General features: G+C 36.9%; 1 protein-coding gene across 9 annotated transcripts in view; it reads right to left on the bottom strand.

Annotated features, from left to right (window-relative positions):
- The window catches only part of LOC121330023 (homeobox protein Meis2-like), a 68589-nt gene that overhangs the window by 19928 nt on the left and 25458 nt on the right, over window positions 1–23203 (bottom strand). For all 9 annotated transcript variants that reach the window (XM_041276237.1, XM_041276238.1, XM_041276231.1 and 6 more), the window contains 2 exons: window positions 20377–20522; window positions 1417–1493 (listed from right to left, as the gene is read on the bottom strand). In XM_041276237.1, coding sequence (XP_041132171.1) covers window positions 1417–1493; window positions 20377–20522 — 223 coding nt within the window. The remainder of the gene's footprint in view (window positions 1–1416; window positions 1494–20376; window positions 20523–23203) is intronic.

Genomic DNA, 23203 nt, shown 5'->3' with positions numbered 1-23203 from the left:
TATACTGACAATGGTGAAACAATGACCTTTCTGCCATTTCCAGTAGTGCACAACAGAGCATGTAAAATATGGCACTGCAGCATAATTATTCACTTCAGAGAGACCCATTTTGCATCTGGTTGTTTATTTATATATTTTTTTCACTCAGGTTTTATTTGCAAGGCTTCAGGTCCTGCGCAATGTCTCTATACAAGCATTGTACGTGCAGTGGACATACTGTCAGCCTTTTAAGGTATTCTAATAGATATATTCCAGTGTGAACGAATTTAACGCCCCGGAATAGAGACTCTCTTATTTCTTTCAGGTTCTGAGTTTATTTCTGCATTAATCACCATGACAGAAGCAAGGCAACTCAATTTTCTGCTTCTGTAGGTAGGTGCATCACTTTCTGTATGGCACTAGGCATGAAACAGGCTGCAGCTAAGCTTTGGTTACTGGTGTAATTGAAATGCTATCCACACTATGGGGTGTATTAAAGTCAGATAACGGCAGTTCCTGTGGCCAATTTAAGTAGCTTGACTTCCCTGGAAAAAATAAAATTGCCTGACAGATAAGGCAGACAAACTGGCTAATTCTCCAGGCATGTCTCTCATTGTGATCCAAGAAAAATGAGAAAAAAATGAATCACAGAACCACAAAATCAATTGACCCTCGGGTAGCTCATCAGCCACTGAGCCTGATAAACCTAAAAGCTTCGTTAATGTCTGCCTGCCTGTATCCCACAGATAGAGCACTTTGTAAATGAACCTGCTTTGATAAATATATTAAGGAAAGCTGTGAATAAAAGGCAAAGACTTCTCATTTGTAAATACAACCTCCGCTACATGGAATTAGAATGATAAAATGGGGTTCCATGTAATTAAGTTTGTGTAAGACCTGAAATCCGTGCAAATACCTTCCCTGCATTTTGAAAGGAAGCTGTCAGTTCAATTAATCTGAACATCACCCCAAGAATGTACGGAACAAAATTAAGCTGCAGATAAAACCTGGACCAGTATTTTGATAAGTAATTCCTGTATCATTTCTTTGCTGCTGTGATCATTTTATTTAATCCACCACCCCCAGTTATGTGCTAAGCCATCTACAAAGGGACGACTGGCCTGACCACCATGGCACTAATCCACCATATCGCAATGTGTAAAATGGGGGGTGGTGGAAATCTTTCCTTTTTTTCTTAAACATATCAAAGTGAATAAATGTATATCAAACAGATGAGGGCTGTGACTTATTGCTAAACACCCTTGATAAAGCGGCGCGCTCTGATAGCTTGCATCCACTGTGCAGATAGCCACGGAAAGAGAAATAAAGTGTTTCCACAGATTTTGAGCATTAAAAAGGATTCATCGCCAGCAAGAGAAAAGGCCATTTCAAAATGAAATACTCAGTGTACATCATAGAGGATTTCAATTTACTCACCAGTTGTTAACTTGTAAAATCGTGAGTCCTGTGTCTTGGGCTAACTGTTTTTTTTGTTCTTCAGAGGGGTATGGATGCTAAGGAAAAAAAAAAAAAAAGCAGAACAATCGTTTAGTATCTTCATTTTCATTTGGTATTTTTTTTCTTTTTCTCAGAAGTGTCAACGTATCAGATGGTGTACACGGATAAGCTCGGAATTCCCAATTCTCGTGAAAAAGACGGACATCTCTCTCGTGACATGAAATAACCCAAGCTCAACCACTCTAAATGATACACAGATTTCTTCCAGATTAGTGCTTCATGAAAAAGGAAGGTCTCATCACTAACAGAACCTATAGGTTCCTTTTTTTTACTATTATAATTTTAAAGTTTAAAGTTTCTCAAGATCCTCCACCTCTGAGGACCTGTCCACACCTGGTTTTAGAAGTGGGTAGCCTGAGGCACAGTGCATTAAAGTGACTAACCCCAGGGATGTAGTAAGTGGCTGTGCTGAAATTTAAAACTAGATTCTGTTCACTCCTAGTCCCCAAGCTCTAACAACAATGCCATGCAGCCTTCAGTAGTTAGCAACAATATCATTTTCAGATATACAAATAAACAGTCACAGGATGGATATCATTTGGTAACAAACAATATGAAATGTAGGCATTTAACTGAAAATATTAATAGCACAATTATGGCCTTATTACCCAATACTGGTAACTGACAACTGGAAACACTGAATCAATCAACTGAATCTGATAGTAACATATGGCAATCACTACTCCTTACTCCCTGAGATGTAATGAAGGGTTAGCAGTGAGGTTAAAAGGTCACTTTATAAAAAAAGGTTTAAAAGCAGTTCAAAAGGTCTTTACAGTTCATTTTAGTTGTATACTTTTTCAAACACCTTTCATAAAATGCTGCTTGCTAATGTAATAAAGACATGTTAGATGAATTAACATTTTCGAGCACCCGTAATAATACACAACGGCTTAAAACATTTGAAGAATGCACGCAATTAATAATAAAATAAGCAAAAGATTGGACAAATAATAAAACTAGCCAGTGAAAAGGGATTAACCAGATTTGTACTAGTACACACGGAGGGCTTTTAATATTCTGAAATATATATATTATATATATATATATATATATATATATATATATATATATATATATATATATATATATATATATTATTATATATATATATATATATATATATATATATTATATATATAAAACAAAGAAACCTAAAGCCAGGCGCTGACACTTTTTTGGCTCACAATGATGGTTCTTTTTGAAAGCCATCTCTCTCTCTCTCTCTCTCTCTCTCTCTCTCTCTCTCTCTCTCTCTCTCTCTATCTCCCCCTCTCTCCTTGGTCTTGTACACATTAGTAATGACCTTTGTGACACTATAAAAACCACTAATAATTTTCAGTAGAGATGGAAGAAATGAATAGGCTGGATTGGAAATAGCAGTTAGTAATTTACATTGTATTAAGGCTGCCTGGGCCACTCAGCCCGCTCCTAGTCATCAATCTTGCTCTGTCAGGTGCTACACTGTACCACAATGATATATACCCAACCAACAGCAGGATTCATCCCTACTCTGCAAGGCACGTAATGAATGGTTTGCACAAACAAGAAGGATGGCTCATCAAGGGGAGTGGGGACTTTAAAACCGAAGATACCTTACGTAAGGCAATTTTAATTTATCGAAGACACTAAAACATTATTTTATTCACCACCTTTTCACTATCTCAGCCTTTGGCAATTAGAATTGCATTCAATCTTTCAAAAACAGCTGTTTTACTTCCATTTATATTAAGCACTCTTCCAATCTTGGATCCTAAATGTTGTTGAATAAAATATGAATGTTGAGGTGGTAAGCTGAGATGTAATCTCGAAACAAGGCATTTTTCTTAAAGCCAATAGTCTGCAGGGATCGAATAGATATGTTAATTACAGTAAAAACTGTTGACAATAGTTACTCTTGCCTAAATGATTATATCTAATAATAATAATAATAATAATAATAATAATAATAATAATAATAATAATAATAATAATAGGAGCTTTTACATAAGCGTTTGGCCTTGGAATGTGTTTTGTGTGTTTGCTAAATTACAGTGTGTAATGTGCTCGCTGTTGCCCCTGTAGAAACTGAACTATTCAGGAGAAGTAGATGCTAGAATGTAGCAGCAATGATGATAGATCACTTCATCAGTGTGGAGCCAGACTGCAGCGAATTAAAGACACAGGTCAGAGGTTTAGGTGTTCTGTGAAACCATTCCATGCTAATGAATCTTTTGAAATTGTAGTCTTCTGCTTTTATATAATAGTAATACAATCTCCCTGTTTTGTAATTTTTTTTTTCACCTTTGCCTTGATTTGTACTGTACAAAGGAGGCTTGTGCATGTTGCATGTTTATTAAATCTATTTCTCTTTCTTTTAAATCTCACATTTAATAAATCTTCCAGGAATGAAAATCATTTTCTTTAAATATTAAATAACCTCACGCATATCAATCTTGCAAACTTTAAAACAAATATATTTCTATTTTTTTGTTTTATTACAAATAGATTTAGATTTGCACACTTTAATATTTTCCTATGTAACTTTTTTATTTAGATTGTGGTTGGTTGCCTAACTTGATTTTATTTTCTATATTTTTTGTAATCTTATTTTAACATGTCTTTTCTTTTCTGTTATGAAGGATGCAATTAATGATGCAATGTGCTAAGTGGATAATAAATAACAAGTTGGTAATATTTTTACATTTTTTATGACTGCTATTTATATTCAGGTTGATAGATTAATGACTTCTGGAAAATGGGCTAGGGAAATGTGCAATTATTTAATTTTCCTCTATTCACTTGATTCATTATTTTAATTCATGTTTGGCTATGGCAATTTGCACTTTGTTTTCAGTGCTTCCTGACAACAAGAGAAAACAGACAAGAATGACACATGACTCATTCACCCAGTTCAACTGCCTCACACACACACACACACACACACACACACACACACACACACACACACACACACACTCCTCACTGAAGAATGCCACAGATAACTTTGCTTACAGCTTGCCTTGCTGGTGCTTCTGAACTTGAGTAACAATTACTGCAGCAGGCTGTGAATGGCCTCACTGGTTGTGTCTTCAGAAATAAAACAGTTATCATTTCATACACTTCAAAGGTTGCTCTCAAAACCCAGAAGCTATGTAGTGCTATTATATGCAGGGGCTCCCTTTGTGGAATACAGAGCTGCCCCCTCAACAATAGCTGGATTCTATCCTGTTCGCTCTTGGCTTCTCGCCAGTTGCCTGTTTGCTTTACACTATTAATTTATGTTCACTGAGATGGTGCAAGGTTCTAGAGCAACTTTGGCTATCAATTTGCCTGCCAAGCAAACTGTTGCCTGAAAAAAGGAAAGATCGAAGGCCCCCAGAGGATCTCAGGCACACAGCTCATAACAGTAAACATCTATAAGGCTGAAAAGGAATCATTTCAAATCCTATCGCTGAATGTACTGTAGACAAAAAAATAAGAATAAAAGACAGAGGGTATGCTTGCACACACAGTTCGCTCAGAGAATATGACCACAAACAGCTATAAACAGCTAATTAAAAGAGACATTTTTGAGGTTCGTAGCCTTGTCTATTTCTGTCCATCTCGGTGGCATAAGGATCTCTTCACAGTGGTTTGCATGCTGGGTTTCTATGGGCTTTTACTGCTGCCGGCGCCAATCTTCTGCCCATTAGGATCTAGGGGACTGAGCAGCAAACTTGTCCCTGAGGCAATTTTTTCCTAATCAAATAGGATTTACCTACCCTGCGGACAGCTGGCTAGCCTGCCACTGAGGACTCATTTTAGACTAGCCAACCAGGAATCGAACCCATGACTCCTCAAAGCCAGTTTACTAACTAATAAAAGGCCATCATTTATCTTGTCAGTTTTTTCATCTGTAACACACAAATGTAAGGTTTATATTATGAAGACGTTGTGTTCAGATTAATTTCCTATTTATGTTTTTGCAAACAAATGCTTTAGAATTGTTTGGGTGTTTCACGGCAAGTCCTCTCCCTGTCCAGTAGTGGACACCCCTGTACTTCAATGGCTATCCAAATACTTTTCCCTCATGTCTAGACATGTCAGTCAGGATAGACTGTCCTCAAGATTCAGGTCTCTAGCTTCAGAAACCTGTTTTTTTTTTCAGTTCCCACTTTTGTAACCCGTGTGCAATGTTATTACCTCAAGGCAAAAGTGTGTCCAGGTATTGTCTCCTCAAATATTCAAGTGAAAGGGAAATACCCATTGAAGGCAGCACGACTCCTGCCACCTTGTCATAAATTCATAGGGAATGCATGTTACACACAAATCGGTAAGTCCGCTGGACAAACATCAACACCAATTTAATGGCTTGTGCACACATTGTAAACCTGAGAATCTCTAAACAGACAAATCAGATAAATCAAACATGAGCTGTGGCTTGGAGAGAGGCAATTAGAGCCTTTTGGTACTTGTTGATGTGGGCAGGCTTTACACTGCATCAGTACACTGTAATGTAAAAGGTGTTAACAAAGGATGCAAGGATTAAAGCTTCAATTCACATGCAATACATAAATCTAAACTTCAATAGAAAATTTGCATTTGTGTAAATAGTTTTAAGGTGCCCATGGACACTTTCCCAATGTGCTCAGATACAACACGGTACAATTATACAAAAAAAAGAAAAAAAATGTATAGAGCATCACAAACACGTGCTTAACATGAGGTACATCTCCCAACACACAGCTGAGATCACAGATTTTAAAGCACGTGAATCATTTAGGTATACCATCTAAGATCTGTAGACTCCACCTGTGTTTCCAAACCCCAGACAGTTTAAAAAGATTTCCACTTGCACAGCACAAAAAAAAACGTAATCAGAGATGTAGAACAGTAATGACTGCTTGACAGTTTCATCCTGTGCCTGAAATTACTGGATGAGTCTAGCCAGAATTTATGAGATGCAGACCCCGGACCTCACATAGCACACATATTAGACCATTAGGCATCTAACTACCTCTGAACAATTTTAATGCATTATCTTGCATTCTCCCTGGGGCACAAACTTTATTCGTCCATACTTTTAATATATTTTGCCTGCATGAAATGGATCGAGTTATTACACGCCAGCAGATCAAGACTAATAGGAATCTCCTGGCTCCGCATTAAAACAACTAAAAAGCCTAACCTCAACGGATAAGACAAGGGGTCAGATAATGCCAAACCAGCTTCTCATTTAATCAGGCACCCCAGATACTAAAGAGGTAATACTAATGTTAGAGATATTCCAGATCCTCTATTGCCTTTATGCCTGCAAATATCAGCTAGTCATTTACTGACTTCATTAATACTATTAATATAAAGTGGGACTGACACATACAGTACCTGATAATGTGTGCTTTTGATTAGAAAAGCCAATGGATAGCAAAAGTTAACGTGGGGAAAATCCTGCTTGATTACTGCCATCATACATACAAACCATAGATTGCCAACTTGTCCAACATGCAGTAATTAACATATTTGTCAGAATTTTGTTTTTCAAGGTATTCAAAATGGAGTTACTTGTCCTGTAGTTCTAGTTCTATAGATTTATTGATATTACTGGATAAATATACATCACTAAAGGGGAGTTTCTGAGTAAGACCCCAAAAGGTCATATTTGTTGTGCCATGGCAACATTTAAAAACTGAAATGGACAGCAGCAGGGTTGAATTGCTGATAGTTAGAAATAAACCATGTCACCAATTTAGCAATGTTCCAGAGGAATGAACACCATGTTGGTGGAAATTAACAGTTCACTGAATTCATTGAATAAACTAAATATTCTACCAGAAGTCACAGGAAACATCCTAGAGATATAGGCTCCCATTAAAATTTGCCATTTAATATCCGATAGAGATGTACGTAATGTATAGAATTGCTTGTAAATGACTAACATATTATTATTTTGCAACCTTCTGTTGAATGTGAACATTACTTTAATGAACAATAAGAATATCTTAAGTAGCAATTTTGGAAAAAAAAAAGGGGAGGTTTAGTTTTGCTCAGTTTTACACCTACAATGGCCCTACCATTCCAAAGCACTTACACTGAACCAATCAAATTTAGCTTGAAATTAAGGACCTCCTACACCCAGTGTCCTCTGGCCTTTTACCTGGAGTGCAATGCCATTAGGGTCTCTTTTTTCATTAGCTTTATTCTCAGTCAGGCCCAGCAGGAAGCAGGAGTGATCCTGTCTTGTCCCTGGAGGTTGCTCATCAGCTAGCTCAGCTTACAGCAATAAAAGAATTGGAAACATCGCTGTGCTGACCTTTTCTTTGCAATCGTTTTTTTAAACTACCGAAACACAAAGCCAAGAAGCAAAAATAACACCCTCCACTAAAACAATAATCTGCATGTGTGATAACAAAAATAAATGCTTTAACTTATCTACCTGATTGACATGCAGCTATCAACTGATCCCATAGTCTCCATTAAGTACTTCGAACTGATCGGTACTGATTGTGTGGCCTTTTTAATGCTGAATCTTACTTTATTTTGTATTTAACAGCTCACATGGGTGCATTAGAGACATATATTAAAGACTATAAAAAAATAAACATAGTGATCATTTATATACTCTGTATTGGATTAGTTTCTAGATTCACTACTGATCTGACATTTTTACTAAGTACTTTCAGATATGTTAGCCACTTTCTGTATTATAACAACTCTACAATAGTTGCTTATGATTGCTTTACACTTAACCAATTCTTCTTCTTCTTCTTCTTCTTCTTCTTCTTCTTCTTCTTCTTCTTCTTCTTCTTCTTCTTCTTCTTCTTCTTCGAGTTCAAAGTTCAGTGAAATAACCCACAAGTATTAACAGGATCTATTGCTTTTGTTATTATAAGAAACTAAGCAAATTAGTTCAGGCCTAAAACAAACTAAAAGTGCAAAATAAGGTCATCAGCCTTTCCTGCAATGGCTGTCTGGTAAAGCGTGAACCTCAGATGCTGTTGACAAGCGTCTCATTTCTTTTCAACAGCTCTACAAGGCCTCATCGGAAGAATGTAACATAACCACTTACAGAGAGAAAGGTAACCCAGGGCCTTGCATCAGGTAAACTGAAGTTGACTAGAGGTGTAAGACAGCTGTTAGTTCCTTTTTTATTTTTTTATCTGACATTGGAACAATTAATGATGTAATCAAGCTATGAAATGCAGACTTTGACCAGCGGGAACTGTATTTAAGTAATGCTTTTAAATTAGGCGCCAGTGGTAATAGGCCCTATGGATAATAATCCTTCTATTCTTCATTTGTAAAGAGACAAAATACCCAGAAAGGAAAACCCAGACAGCTTAAAACTCTTAATCCAGGTTTCCTCTGCTCGGATGACTGCTGTTTTTTGGGCGCAGACTGGAGTGCTTGGAGCATCATAGAGGGCAGCAAGAAGCTCTCTCTCTCTCTCTCTCTCTCTCTCTCTCTCTCTCTCTCTCTCTCTCTCTCTCTCTCTCTCTCTCTCTCTCTCTCTCTCTCTCTCTCTCTCTCACATTATGAGGGATTTGCAGTATTTTTTATTATTTTTATTTCATCTCCTGATGGCCTGAATTGGGGGGCCTGACCTGAGCCGTGATTGATGGTAATGACTCAGGAAGCCATTTCCCAGACAGCTTTCCCCATATACTTCTTTCACTCAGGCGATCAGAGAGGTGATCATAATTACAACAAGGTTTGAATCTTTTTTTCTTCCCCCCGCAATTCACAAGGGGCAAAATGACTTTCAATATAATTTAATGTAAAGGTCTAATAATAATAATAAATAATAATTATATATATGTAAAAAAAAAAAAAAAAAAAAAAAAACATCTTGAAACAAATCAGCTTTGTCAGATCACTCGAATTCTCACTACTTAAGATACTTTGTCCTACTTCCATTATTGTAAATGGCTGCTCAGTCCATTATATAGCTATTACAACACAGATCTAATGTAGATATGTTCAATGGCAGAATTGTTAACATCTGTGTAAAATGTATGTGTGTCAGGGGGTGAATCTTTGCTTAAATATACACCCTGAACAGTGGTTTGAATTTTTTTGGATGTACTGTATCTATATCTATTTATCTAATTCTACTCAAGCTGTGACAAAATACCACTGTCCCTGTCTGAATCCAGACTTCTAAAATGTTTCTGCTTTATACTCTGCAGATAACAGCTTACCAACAGAAATCAACATGTATCTGCTACAGAAACCATTCAACTAAACATGACAAATACAGCCTGTATTCCACTACAACTGGAAATAGGAAATATAAACACACAATCAAATATACAATCAACCATGTCTGTATATTTATAGGAGTATATTACACTGTATTCACATACATACCTTTGCAGCAGTTAGTCTATATATGCAGTCGCAGACAAAAGTATTTTGGCATTTAAAAAAAAAAAAAAAAAAAGAAAAGAACCACAAATAAAGTGATTTCTAATTTTTTTAAAGATATACACTAAAGTAGAGATTCAGCTTTATAATAAAACAACAAACTATTATATAACATGCATAAAATTAAAAATACAATGTAAAAACTAATTTCATACTTTGACAAAAGTATTTGGGCAATAAACACATTTCGTATGAAACCCATTAGCTGCTAATTATTGACAATTGTCATGAATTGTCATATAGTGCCTATAGAAAGACTACACCCCCTTTCAAATTGTTCACCTTTTGTTGCCTTATAGCCTGGAATTAAAATGCATTCAAATAGTTTTTTTTTTTTTTTTTTTTTTATTTATCTACACATCCTACCCCACAATTTCCAAGTGAAAAAATAGTCTAGAAATTTGTAGAAAATTAATTGAAAATAAAAACTGAAATAGCTTGGTTAGATAAGTGTCCACCCACCTTGTAATAGCAATGCAAAATTAGCTCAGGTATAACCAATCGTCTTCAAAATCAAACACCAAATTAAGTGGCCTCCACCTGTGTTAAATTGTAGTGAGTCACATGGATAAATTCAGCAATTCCTGTAGGTTCCCTCTGCTGGGTAGTGCATTTCAAAGCAAAGACTCAACCATGAGCACCAAGGTGCTTTCAAAAGAACTATGGGACAAAGTTGTTGAAAGGCACAGATCAGGGGATGGGTATTAGAAATATCAAAGGCCTTGAATGTCCCATGGAGCATGGTCAAGACGATTATTAAGAAGTGGAAGGTGTATGACACCACCAAGACCTTGCCTAGATCAGGCCGTCCCTCCAAACAGGATGACCGAGCAAGAAGGTGACTGATCACAGAGGCCAATGACAACTTTGCAAGAGCTACAGGCTTTTATGTTCAAGACTGGTCAAAGTGTACATGTGACAACAATATCCCAAGCACTCCACAAATCTGGCTTGTATGGTAGGGTGGCAAGAAGGAAGGCATTACTCAAGAAAGCCCTCTTTGAATCCTGTTTGAAGTATGCAAAAAACCACTCAGGAGATTCTGTAGCCATGTGTCAAAAAGTTTTGTGGTTATGTTTGGAGCAAACCCAACACAGTGCATCAACCAAAGAACACCATTCCTTCTGTGAAGCATGGTGGTGGCAGCATCATGTTTTGAGGATGTTTCTCATTGGCAGGGACTGGGGCACTTGTCAGGATAGAAGGGAAAATGAATGGAGCAAAGTACAGAGAAGTCCTTGAGGAAAACCTGCTGCCCCCTACAAGAAAGCTGAAACTGAGACGGAAGTTCATCTTTCAGCATGACAACAACCCAAATCACACAGCCAAAGCTACACTGAAGTGGCTAAGGAACAAAACGTTAAATGTCCTTGAATGGCCCAGTCAGAGCCCCAACCTAAATCAAATCAAAAATTTGTGGCATGACTTGAAGATTAACGCTCCCCAAGGAACTTGACGGAGCTTGAACAGTTTTATAAAGAATGGTCAAATATTGCAAATAAGTGCAAAGTTGGTAGAGACCTATCCCAACAGACTCACAGCTGTAATTGCTACCAAAGGTGCTTCCACCTAGTATTAACTCAGGGGGATGGAGACTTATCCAATTATGATCTTTCAGTTTTGTATTTTTGATATATATATTTTTTCTCTTTAAAAACTTTTTTCCCCTTAACAGTGTAGAGTATGGTGTGTAGATAAGTGGGAAAAAATCCTCATTTAAATGCATGAAACTCTGAGGCACTGACACAACAAAATGTGAAAAAAATTTCAAGGGGGTGTAGACTTTCTATAGGCACTGTGTGTGTATATATATATATATATATATATATATATATATATATATATATATATATATATATTATATATATATATATATATATAAAATTTTGAGGTCGGCATGAGTAGTAGAAAATATGGACCGGTTAAGTGCATGATACCTATTTAAATACTACATAGTACACATGCACTTAGTCCCTTCAGATCTGTAGACTTGTATAATCTTTTTCAGTATTAGAAACATCAACAAAATAACAATAATAACAATCTCAGTTTAAATACTGTTATTAATGTTAAATGTGCATATTGCTGCGAGATTCATTATGACATATATTGGCCATATTCAACTACTGTTGTTGTTGTTAACATGGCTGTTATGTTCAGTTTTAAACTAATGCAGTAGTACAGCACCACTATTAAGTTATGGAGTGCTGCAACAGCTACCGTATATTGAGGCAGCTGGGTTTTGACAGCAGTCACAAAAGAGTTAGTGGGAAATGTGCGTCTGTGTTTGTAACAATAAAGCGCCGTTCCTAATCACTAAATTCTGCCTTGTGAATACATAACAATGGTGTTTTGTTTCCGATTTACTTCCTGAGAATAGTCGCCGCAGTTATTATTATTGAGGTGTACTTGCCGCTTGCTGCGTGTCATTGTTTTCTGTAAAACATTGACATCCTGTCAGTTAAGAAAAGGCTTAATGCAAAAGTTTGTTTTAACGTTGTCTTTATTACACCGGCCAGAGACCAGCGTTTACAATTGTATTGTCATACTTTCTACATTTTCTTTAAATTCTCAAATTAATAAATCGATACCCAGATAGTAAAAAGAGACCCGGGTAGTGTTGCGTAATTTAAAACCTGACGGCTACCCGGGTTTTTGGGTACAAACGTGTGTGTGTGTGTGTATGTGTCTATAAATAAAAATAGATTTTATATGAATAAAAGTGTTTTGATATATTGCCTTTTTGGTGAGTGTCAAACTCTAAACATGCCTAACAGAGGCAGGTGGGAGGGCAACATCACTCAGGGAATTAAAGCGCAAGAGTGTGATAGCAACAGTGTACACCTGAAAGGGCCTTTGAAAGAATCCCAGACAAACATGGACACATAAAAAGACAGAAAGAGAAGAGCACCTGGGCCAGATAAACGGTGGAGTGATCTCTGTTCCTTTCTGTTAGGTTTTCTGAAGTGACCCTCGGTCACTGTGCTATGTAACTGGAGATCACAGGGATTCTTCCCTGTCCTCCATGACTTCACTAAACAGCCATCTGAAGACAGCATTCAGCATTGTGACGGTCACAGAAAGTAAAGAAGATATACTTCAGGGCTAATCTGGGGACAGTAAAACACATACTCCAATTTCCATTGCACCCAGGTGGGGGATGGGACGGGCATGAGGGTGAACAAAAATAAGAAAAACTAAAAGCAGGTCTGAAGAAGACATACACAGCTCAGAGTTATTAGCCATACTGAAGTTTCCAACACAAAATGCATATATAAGAGGATTCCGGAGGATAGAGCAATACTCAGCCCTAGAGGGCACAGATTTCTGTCTTTATGTAAATCAGTGCCTGTCACTGCATGCATGATTCACTGCTCAGAGTGTACTCTTCTGTGACGAATGAGTCCCACTTAATTTGGCAGTGATTATGCGGGTTGCTGGCCCTCTAAACCCCTTTGAACTTGTAATTGCCGCTGGTTTAAATAATGAACATTAAGTGGGATTCACAAAAGTGTGGATAATTACAGGTTTTTATGTATTTTTTCTTGACAAAAAGAAAGGGGCTTTTTGGGGGCTGCATCAAACTGTATCTTACCAAACCCTTTATCTAAATAATTGTACAAGCTTGCTATGTAAGGTTAAGAAAAAATGGTTATTCTCAAAGCCTTAGAAGCCCTAGGGAAAGAAGGGCCAATAGACTCCATGAATATTCATAGCTTTGCACATCTATAGCAGCCTTGCTTGCCTTTTTATCTTCTTTTTCTTGGTGATTTGGCATAAAATGTTTCTTAGATTAATTAATTTGCAAGCGTGCATGCTTCATAAAATATGCTCAGGCATGTCAGGCACCTTTCTGCTGAACTTGTGCTATAAATTTAACCTTAGACGTCTATGTCTACAGTGCGAAACGTATTCTTGGGAGAAATTCTCTTGAAACCATTTCCCCTGAACTGCCAAACGGATGGCAAATTTCAGACCACAACAAATTAGGCTGTTTTTTTTTTCTTTCTTAATGTACACATGTAATTATGAAATCAGCTGATAGCAAAACACTATACAGCAGCAATTATTATTATTATTATTTTTTTTTAAATGACCTCAAGCATTACTTGGTAACAGCATGAGAACAACCTTTACTTTTGAAGAGGGCCTAAAAAAAAAAAAAAAGAAACACTACACAACTGAGATGTATTGCAGCCTGGGTCCCCTGGCAAACCAAATAGTATTCAGAAACGGTGTCTGTTTTTGATTTTGCTCTGTTTTCCCTGTTAGCTCTTTTTTTTTTTTGTACTCTGCATTTTCCTTATCCTGGTGTAAGATGAATATCAAAGGCCCTGTACTGTTTGTAAGCCTCTAGCACATAACAACATCTCAATGGGATGTTTTTAGATCTTGCGTCACAACATGGCAGCCTATGATTAATGGCAACTGTATTGACAGTCAGGGCCCTTACGAGAACCCCCTCAAGCTGTGCTGAGGGGACCTCAAGAGAAGAAAACACTTCCAAAAGGATTCTGCTGTAACCGCTAAACACTCTACAGTGGCACAGACAATCACATAAAACAGAAAGAAAAACATACACTATAGGCTTACTTTCTATGCCAGCCTACACAATAATATCAGTAATTGCTGCAGGTTAAGCACTTTGTGAATCATTTCTAATACTGAATAAATATTCATAATACATACCTTAATATAGATGTGTAATTAGGAAATATAGCTCTTGCAATAAATATTTTTTCAGAACTTACCATTGAAGTTTATAAATCAAGACAGACCGTTTTCTTTTCTTTTTTTTCTAAGGTCACTGAAAATGCAGTCACCTAAACAGACAGACATTCTGATATTTCATTTTCCAGTTCCTATCCTACTGCAGAGCTGATAGGCGCCAAACATAAAGTGGTCAAATTGAGTTGAGCTGGTTTTTAAATGTATTACACTGTGTAGTATTTAAGTGTGTATTTATATATCTATATATTTAACTGTTTATGCAGACTTCTGCTGTTTAAAAAGAAAATACACTTTTGTGTGTAAAACATATATGTCAGTTTTCTATCCCCTGCTGGTCGTGTGAAAATAGGTTTATGTAAACATCCTGCATCAATCACTGAATTTACAACTTAATCAAAAGACAGGTGACAAATTACAAAATCCACAATGAACAAACTGTTGCTTTAAAGTGTGGCAGGAACCCAACCATTTGTTTGAGTGACAGCTGCTTAAAACTGCATACTGTAATACTAAAATAAACAGAACACAATACTGTGTATTTAAAACTGCACAATAGGTAGGAGCCACACTGCATTCCATGAATATAAGGTTCCACAAGCAAAAAAAAAAGGTCTTTGAAAAAATAAAAACAGAAATGTGAAGAATTCCTTACGACCTAGTCTCCTCCTACACTTAACTGTGTTTAATGGTGTTGTATTTAATTTCTATTGGTACCATAATAGATATACCCCTTTGAAGTGAAACTGTGACATATCAGGATTAGGAATGAAGTGAAAAGGGTTGAAATCTACAGCATAAAACAATGTATGGTTATTATGTTTTAATGTCATAATAAATCTTGTACTGTAAACACGGGTTTGTCAATCACTTTCAATAACTCACACATACCACAGGGATTTCGAGTGAATTTAAAGGTATCCACCATGAAATATAAGGTGATGTGCCCTGCCATATAATTATACTGCCCACAATAAAGTGGTTATGTGATTTAGATTTAGATTTTTTTCAAAGGGCCTAGGCTTTTGGTGTATCTCAGTAGACAACAAATATTAAAAGGTATTTTTTTGTTGTTGTTTGGTTAAAATGGAACTCTTAACAACCCCATTGGCCCCATAAAGATAGCATGGATCTGTCAATTGGTTTAACTAATGTCTCCTGAAAATGTTATCGCTACATTTTCAGTAGGTTTGCCTTGGTTCCTCAGATTAGCTACTTAATGTGAGAAAGAGGCAAGAGGCCAACAGATGGTAGACAGAGTTGACTTCTGTCCTCAGTGCAGCCTTTGTAGAAAGGGAGACATTGGAACACTGTTTGCTAAAGGCAGAGGTTTTGCAGGCCCATTCAATAATTATCTGATAGATCTGTGACTGATGAGCTCAAGAACACTGTTTTTTTTTTTTTTTTTCAACACATGGCCTGTGCGACACCCAAACTGTCCCTGGGTTGCTATGGGTGACCAGAGTACTGACTTCCAGTCCTTGCAGCAAACAAGCACATGACAAATGAGTCTGGGGGCCTCACTCAGTCCTGAACCTTGGTGACCCCCAGCTAACCATCCCCCACTAACACTCAACAATTTAACTACTATAATTAACACGAAAATGCCAGTGTGAACTGAAAAATAGTGTGCCATGGTAACATTGTTTCCTATCGAGTTGAATAAATAAAAATTTACTCACAGACATAAAATTTGAAGGAAAAAAAAAAAAAAACAGACCTGTCAACTCTTGTACTGTGTTTAAATGGTTAGCAGATGTGTTCCACCATCTTAATAGCACTGATGATGGAACAATACACATGGATTAAGCAGGGCACAGGCACAGGCCACAAGTAAAAGGGTAAATGTTTAATCTACCTATATGGAGGATTCTCATAGTGGTGGACTGGTCTTTTGGTAAGGCAAACATCCGTTACCAGGGATAGCAACACTGCCACGGTCACTGGAAACATGGTAAGCATATTGTTTAGTTTGGAAGATCAGAGACTTGAAGATGACTTTAATCACCAGTGCATCTCCATGGAGATAAGTGCAAATATACAGATGACCAGAATTTGTCAAAATTTCAGTTTGCCTAAATATTACCAGTGCTGTTTCTTATTCTGTAATCTCAATTTCAAAAACATTTTTTTGGTCTTTAAAATAACATGTCATGACACGCACTAAAAATAAAGGAAATCATACATTGTATAGAGGATCTTGGGTGTAGCAAATTATAATATACACATTACGACACCATGCTTAGAAGACATTTAACAAATGGTCTATTGCAAGTTTTATACAGAGTGCTCTCATAGGATTCAATTGCCTACCCTTACATACAGAAACATACACGCTTCAATACAAAGTGCTTTATTATATTACTATGTATTGCAGCTAGCCTAATAGTTTATGTTTAAACCTATAAGGGACATGAGCACCAAGTGGTATCTTTGTATCTGAGTACTTCCTGTTTTCATTTGTGGTGAAATCTCACCTTTGCAGGGCAAACAGGGAGCACTTGAAGGGGGAAAATCGGGGCAGCTGAGAGGCTAATTAAGTAGACTGAGGGCTCCTCTACATAAAACACAAGGGCACTTCCAAGTCTCTAAATAAACCAAGGCCGGGGTTAGCGATCCCCAGATCTTCTTTTATTTCTTCAACTTTGAAGTTAAATAAAATCTGCCTTAACAGTAAAGTTTACCTTACTGATAGCATAATCTCCCTGTAGTATTGAAAAGCTTATATTAAGAGTCTGGGATTTCCCTTTTCTCTCTACAATTGGAAGTTATCCAGAAAATAAGACAGAACCAGGAATCCCTCATTGGACAATGTGTATTGTTGATGCTTATTATAAGACCACACTTTTTTTTTTTTTCCTTCAAGACATATTAAATGACAAAAATGCAGAGTATTAACGAAAACACTTATGTCCTCTTAGTAGTAAGAAATACATAACGGCTTTTATTACTAGTGATTTATAAATTAATATTAGCAGTTCCAAAGGGAAACTGGGGGGGTAATTGATTTTTGTTATACTGAAACTAACATCTAACAATTGTTACTGTTGGTCTTTGTTGTTTTTTGGAGGGCTCCTTTTGAGCTTTTCAGAATAGGTGACAATGGCTCAGGGTTGAGAACATATGTAGAAAAACCCCTGTGGTTAATGGGAAAAGTTGCTCCATGCCAGTCGGGTGTTTGAAGAAATACAACCAGAGTCCTTTTATTTCTCCCCAGTTAATGAATGCATGAATACCAGAATTTAGCAATAGGCCATTCAAGGGCCAAAGTCCTCTACCAGTTCCCTGCATGAACGTGGAAAATTCATTTGCTTAACAAATTAAAATAAAAGAGGGGGAAAATTCAATTAGTCCCCTTTTTCACAAAAAATATAAAGGTAGGTTTAAAAGAAGGGATTATTGCTTGTAACAGAACGGGTCAGGCTTTTCAGAAAAGGGACAAACAAAGATTCGAGACAACATCTAAGAAAATGTGGAAATAATAAAAGGGGAAAAAGGGGGCTTGAATCCTGCATTAACATGAATAAAACTGCTCTTAGACATGTCTATGGGGCTTCTCTCTATTTTTTCAATACCGTTTTAAAACAATTCAAAAGAAAATTGAAGCAAGGGCTCCAAAGCTTTGTGAGGTTTTTTTTTTTTTTTTTTTTTTTCTGTTCCAAGGAACACTGTCACCCTGAGAAGGACATACTTACATTCCTTTGGTAGAGGGGAAAGCCGCCTAATGACCTTTCAATAAAGTAAGAAAACCTGGTAGGAGCTGCCTATTTAATTAACTAACGTAGTTTAAAATATATATATATATATATATATATATATATATATATAGAGTATTATATATATATATTATATATATAAATTATAAAAAATAACCACTGTGGTAGGTGGCTTTGCTTGTGCTTCCAGCTTTTCTTTTTAACTGCTAGCCCACCAGCTTTCAGCTTGTTGTTGAAAAACTCCCAGCAGTTTCTCTCCCTCACACTCACTCAACTTCCAAATTAAAAACATTTTACAGGTTGCTAAACCTCCAGCTGAGGTGATGTAGCAAAGAACAGCTGTGAAGTAATTTTGATAATGATGAGAATAATAAGCACATGGCAAGGTTCAGGGATTTTCTGTTGCAGCTTCAGTGCTTCTGAATAGACAAAAGTGATTAAATACTCCTGATTATCCCTGACCAATATGTAATGGATTTACGGCCCTTTCAATTAGTCAGTATTTGCTTAGGACTCATTATTTTGTCTTTGGTTAGGTAATCAGCCTTAGGACCCATGTTACATCAAACTCCTCCTGGGCAAAGCGGGCACAGCAACAGGGGGCACCTGACCGCCATGAGGGCTAAGGCTGGGAGGCAGATTGACCCCTGTGTTCTGGGGGAGTGAAAAGCCAGTCCTTCTAATCCTGACCCCACAGCCACAATCAATACACCTTCATTTTCTAATAATGTCCTTACATCAAAGTGGCAGAAGGGGAAGTGGATCCATTCCCCTATGCTTGTTTTAGCTACGCTTCTGGTAACTCAGTTCACTGATCCTTGACATTAATCAGACATTTAACATGTATCCCCAACCCTCAACTGTAACTAATTCTGAGCAGCATGTAAATGTTTAATACGGTGGCCGATTTTATTGTATTTGTTGATGTACATTTGTAATTGACAAATGTTATTTTGATTAAGCATTCAGCAGTGTGAAATGCAAATGCAAACATTCTACTCTGCAGGAGCAGACAGTTTCAAAATACATAAAACTGCAACTGCTTCTGACAAGGGGAATATTTTCTCGCCATTAATCTAACAAATTGTTTGAATTTTCATGATTAGAAATGTTAAGGAATTCTCAGAGGGACGCGTTTAGATCAATGAACAGTACTGCAAGGCTTGAAGGAAACAAATCCAAGTCGTTTTAAAACAGATGTCTGTGAATGTGAAAAGTAGCGCACATTTTAGCTGAATTGTTATTTTTACAATCATAAGCTCTAAAGGTGGTTCTAGTTCTATGGGAGTAACAGGCGCAACCCAAACACGAATGTTCTCCCTGGAAGAAGCAATGCTGGTGTATTTCATGCTATCATAAAACAAAGCAGTCTTGATTGAAAAACAGTATGTCCAAAGCCCAAGTGATTTTACCCGAGTTGTCTACAGAACACCAGTACATAAAAAACATCTCCAGACAAAAGATTGTTATAGAAAGCGTTACTATTTCCACCTAATCCCCAGAAGTGAAATGTCTACCTTTTAAGACAATGGACGTGAAGAACAGCAAGAATATTCTTCTAATCTCTGTATTGTAAAGCAGGAGTCGACCAGAACTAGAAGCTTTTTGTCAGCACTAAACCATGCAGACAAATACTGGAGGTATACCAGACAATAAACCATATAAAAAATAAAAAAACACCCTTTTTAATAATGTTAAAGAAAAAAAAGAAGAAAAGAAAGCTTTTGTTTGTTGTAACTGATTAGGAAATGTCATAATTAGGTTTACTTTCTAATGTAAATGAAATGGCTGATTACATGAGGAAGTACTCTGGAATTACACACCAATTGGATATGGTAATCTGAGCAACTTGCTAAATATAAAACAAACAAAGACACAAGCACAAGTTATTGACTAGGAGTTTAACCTCATTTGTCAGCTTTGCTGTTGATTGAGACAGATACACACACAACACTACATGGAACACACAAAACACCTTCACGGCAAAGACAGAAGTTGTTGTAACATTCATTACATGGAATAACCTTTAAAACAGTTTATGTGCACTCACTGTGAGGTGTTGGAAGAGCCACGCTCTCATGATATTTGTTGCTACTTTTGGAAATATGCCCCGTTTTTTCTGCCGTTTTTTGTCTTTGTCTGGATCGTCCTCATCACCTGTGCCAGGTGAGGCCACGCTGTTATCTAGGCCGTCACCTGCAAGTGCAAGAAACAAAAGTGGAGAATATAAATCAAAGGTATAACCAATTACCGAGATACTAGTGAAGCAGTATTTTGATTATATACAACACCATGCTTGTAAAATTTTTCATTACATTTAATTAGTGATATGAATAATAAAACATTGAGACACTACATCACCAAATACTGGCTTTACACGCTCTGCATAGCCATATATCATGATAATTAGAAATGTGTGATTGACACAGTGTAATTACCCTTTGTCAATTAAATGTCCAAAGAGAAAATACTACCCAAAGAAGACACTTTAAAAATAGATACACAAATTTAAAAAATACATTATAAATTAGCATTTTGTAACAATTCATGTTTTGCCTAATATATTTTCTGAGGTGACACATGTCACAGCTCAATGCACATAATGGGCTGCAGGCAGAAAATGTGCATGACAGGACAACTTTGGCATTCACTGCATTAATGTCCATCATCATTTTATTTAAAGAAGAAACTTGTGCATATCAAGGCAAGTTGTACGCTTTAAAACGAAGTTTCCATCCTCAGCCCTCTCTCCTTCCAGCTTTTCCCTAGCATTAATTGTGCATTAGCAAAAATGATTTACTTTTAACAGTCATAGTTATTTTTTCTTACCCTCAGGCAAAAATGCCTTGAAAGCCTTCCTTGAGGGCATCTAAATTATGTATCTGAAAAACTCCTCCACCAAGGCATTGCAGGACCCCTACTTTCTTAAAATTCACACTTGCATGTCTTCCTGTTTTTGGGGAGGCATCAATCATGAGCACCTATACAAGTCATATTCGCGCATAAATATTTGAACTAATAACATTAAAAAGGGGGAAAGAAGAAAGATCCAACTGGTGGCATAATCAAATGCAAAATAAATGAAGAATACAAGGACAGCACTGAAGCTCTCTCTCTCTTTCTTTTTTCTTTCTCCGAGCTGTTTTCCTTACACATCATTAGCCCAGAGCCACACGAAGGAGAAAACAGAGAAGTGTAGAGTTTGTGATCCCTGCTGGTGTTTAAGAAGCTGAAGTCCTGTGAGGACATCTGGGAATTGCACTGACTGTGAGTTTTGTAATTTAAGAATAGACATTCATTAGCAACAAATGCCATAAATCCCATGCTAAGTAAAATCCTTGTTCAGGAAAGCCTAAAACAATAAACTCAGAACTGGATGCAGCTTGAGCTGAACACAGCATAGCTTCCTGATGAATGCAACAGAGTCCGCTAGCTAATCCCAGTTTTATTTAAATTCAAATAATAATAACAAGACCAAAACAACTACAAATGGGTCTGCTTTCTAGCTAACAAACCTTTTCTTTTTTGCAATGGGCCTTTCCTCATCTGTCACCAACCTTCCTTGACCACAGAAACTGAAAAGCCACAGCAAAGAGCTGGCAGATTAATTTTATTGACGTTTCCATTTTCACTGCAATGTGATACCCTCCCTCACAAGCAAGAGGCAACCCTGTAGTATTTACAGACTGACATGTCACTTCATTATACAGCCAGCCAGCTCCCTAAAGCAAAAAGGGCTCCCTTTCCATTGACGCAACCACTGTCACCGGATTCTTCATGACCTGCAACTTTTTTGTCTTCCCGTCCCAACACAACATACACACGCATATAGACAAGCAGATACCAAAAAAAAAAAAAAAAAAAAAAAAGCATTAAGGCGAGCCAAAGAGGTGGAAATAATCAGAAAGAAAAAAAATATTCACACAACCTCATTACATGCGAAGAGTGCTGGTGATTTAAATCCACCCCCATTCCTTTCTTATGTGCCAAAGAAGGAGTGCTGCAGGGCAAATTGTCCCAAACGCTAATGGCTTTTGACTGTTCCTTGGCAACTCTGGCATGTTAACCTGTGTGTCTGTGTACTCCAAAAAACAGAAACTGTAAATGTCTCATCATCTGTCCATGTGACACAGATGGAGAGTGGCTATTAGGAGCCGGGTGAAGGGCCCGGGGGATGTGAGGTGCTGTAGTGTAGCCTCAGGCAGTTTTGGAAAAGCAGTGCCCCAAGAGATGAAAAAAAAAAAAAAAAAAAAAAAAAAACATTCTATAGTCCAAGTGCTTGCAATGCAAGTATGCATATCCTTTTGCATGTGAGGGGGAAATGACCTCAGACTAAATTAAAAAGTTATCTAAAATTACTTAAATTCATTTATGGCTTTTCTTTATTAAATTACAGCTTTTGACTGTGTGCAAATGAGTTTTTTTTTTTGCAGTGTGGAAAACTGTCAAATGTCAGTTGAGAGCCTTTTCTTATTCAAGGTAAATATAAAGTGAGGCCATGTGTTGCAGTGTCATGGGTAGTTTAACCGTACTGTGTACGGGTTTGTAGAAAAGGTGGCACGATTGACTGCTTTTAGCCCACTGTGGGTAAGCAGATCATTGGAATACTGGAAACCCAATGTCAAAGAATTGCTACAGAACTGCTATGTAAAGCAGTAAGAGTTACTCCAAAGGAACTGTAAACTGAAATTAGGAAGCTCGTTTATGTTCTAGAAAGCCAGCAAGCTCTGTTTTATATCTCTAAGCATTTAACCAGCTTCAAAAACAAACAAAAAAAAAAGAATGTATTCTTTTTTCTTTTGCTAAAGTTATTCATATTTAAAATGTCTGACAATTATAAAAGCCAAGCCCTATTTTCTAACTTAATTGACAAACCT

This window comes from Polyodon spathula, chromosome 17, assembly GCF_017654505.1.
Source record: "Polyodon spathula isolate WHYD16114869_AA chromosome 17, ASM1765450v1, whole genome shotgun sequence".
Classification (NCBI taxonomy): domain Eukaryota; kingdom Metazoa; phylum Chordata; class Actinopteri; order Acipenseriformes; family Polyodontidae; genus Polyodon; species Polyodon spathula.
The sequence above is the reverse complement of the archived record's forward strand: the minus strand, read 5'-3'. Positions and strand labels throughout refer to the sequence as shown.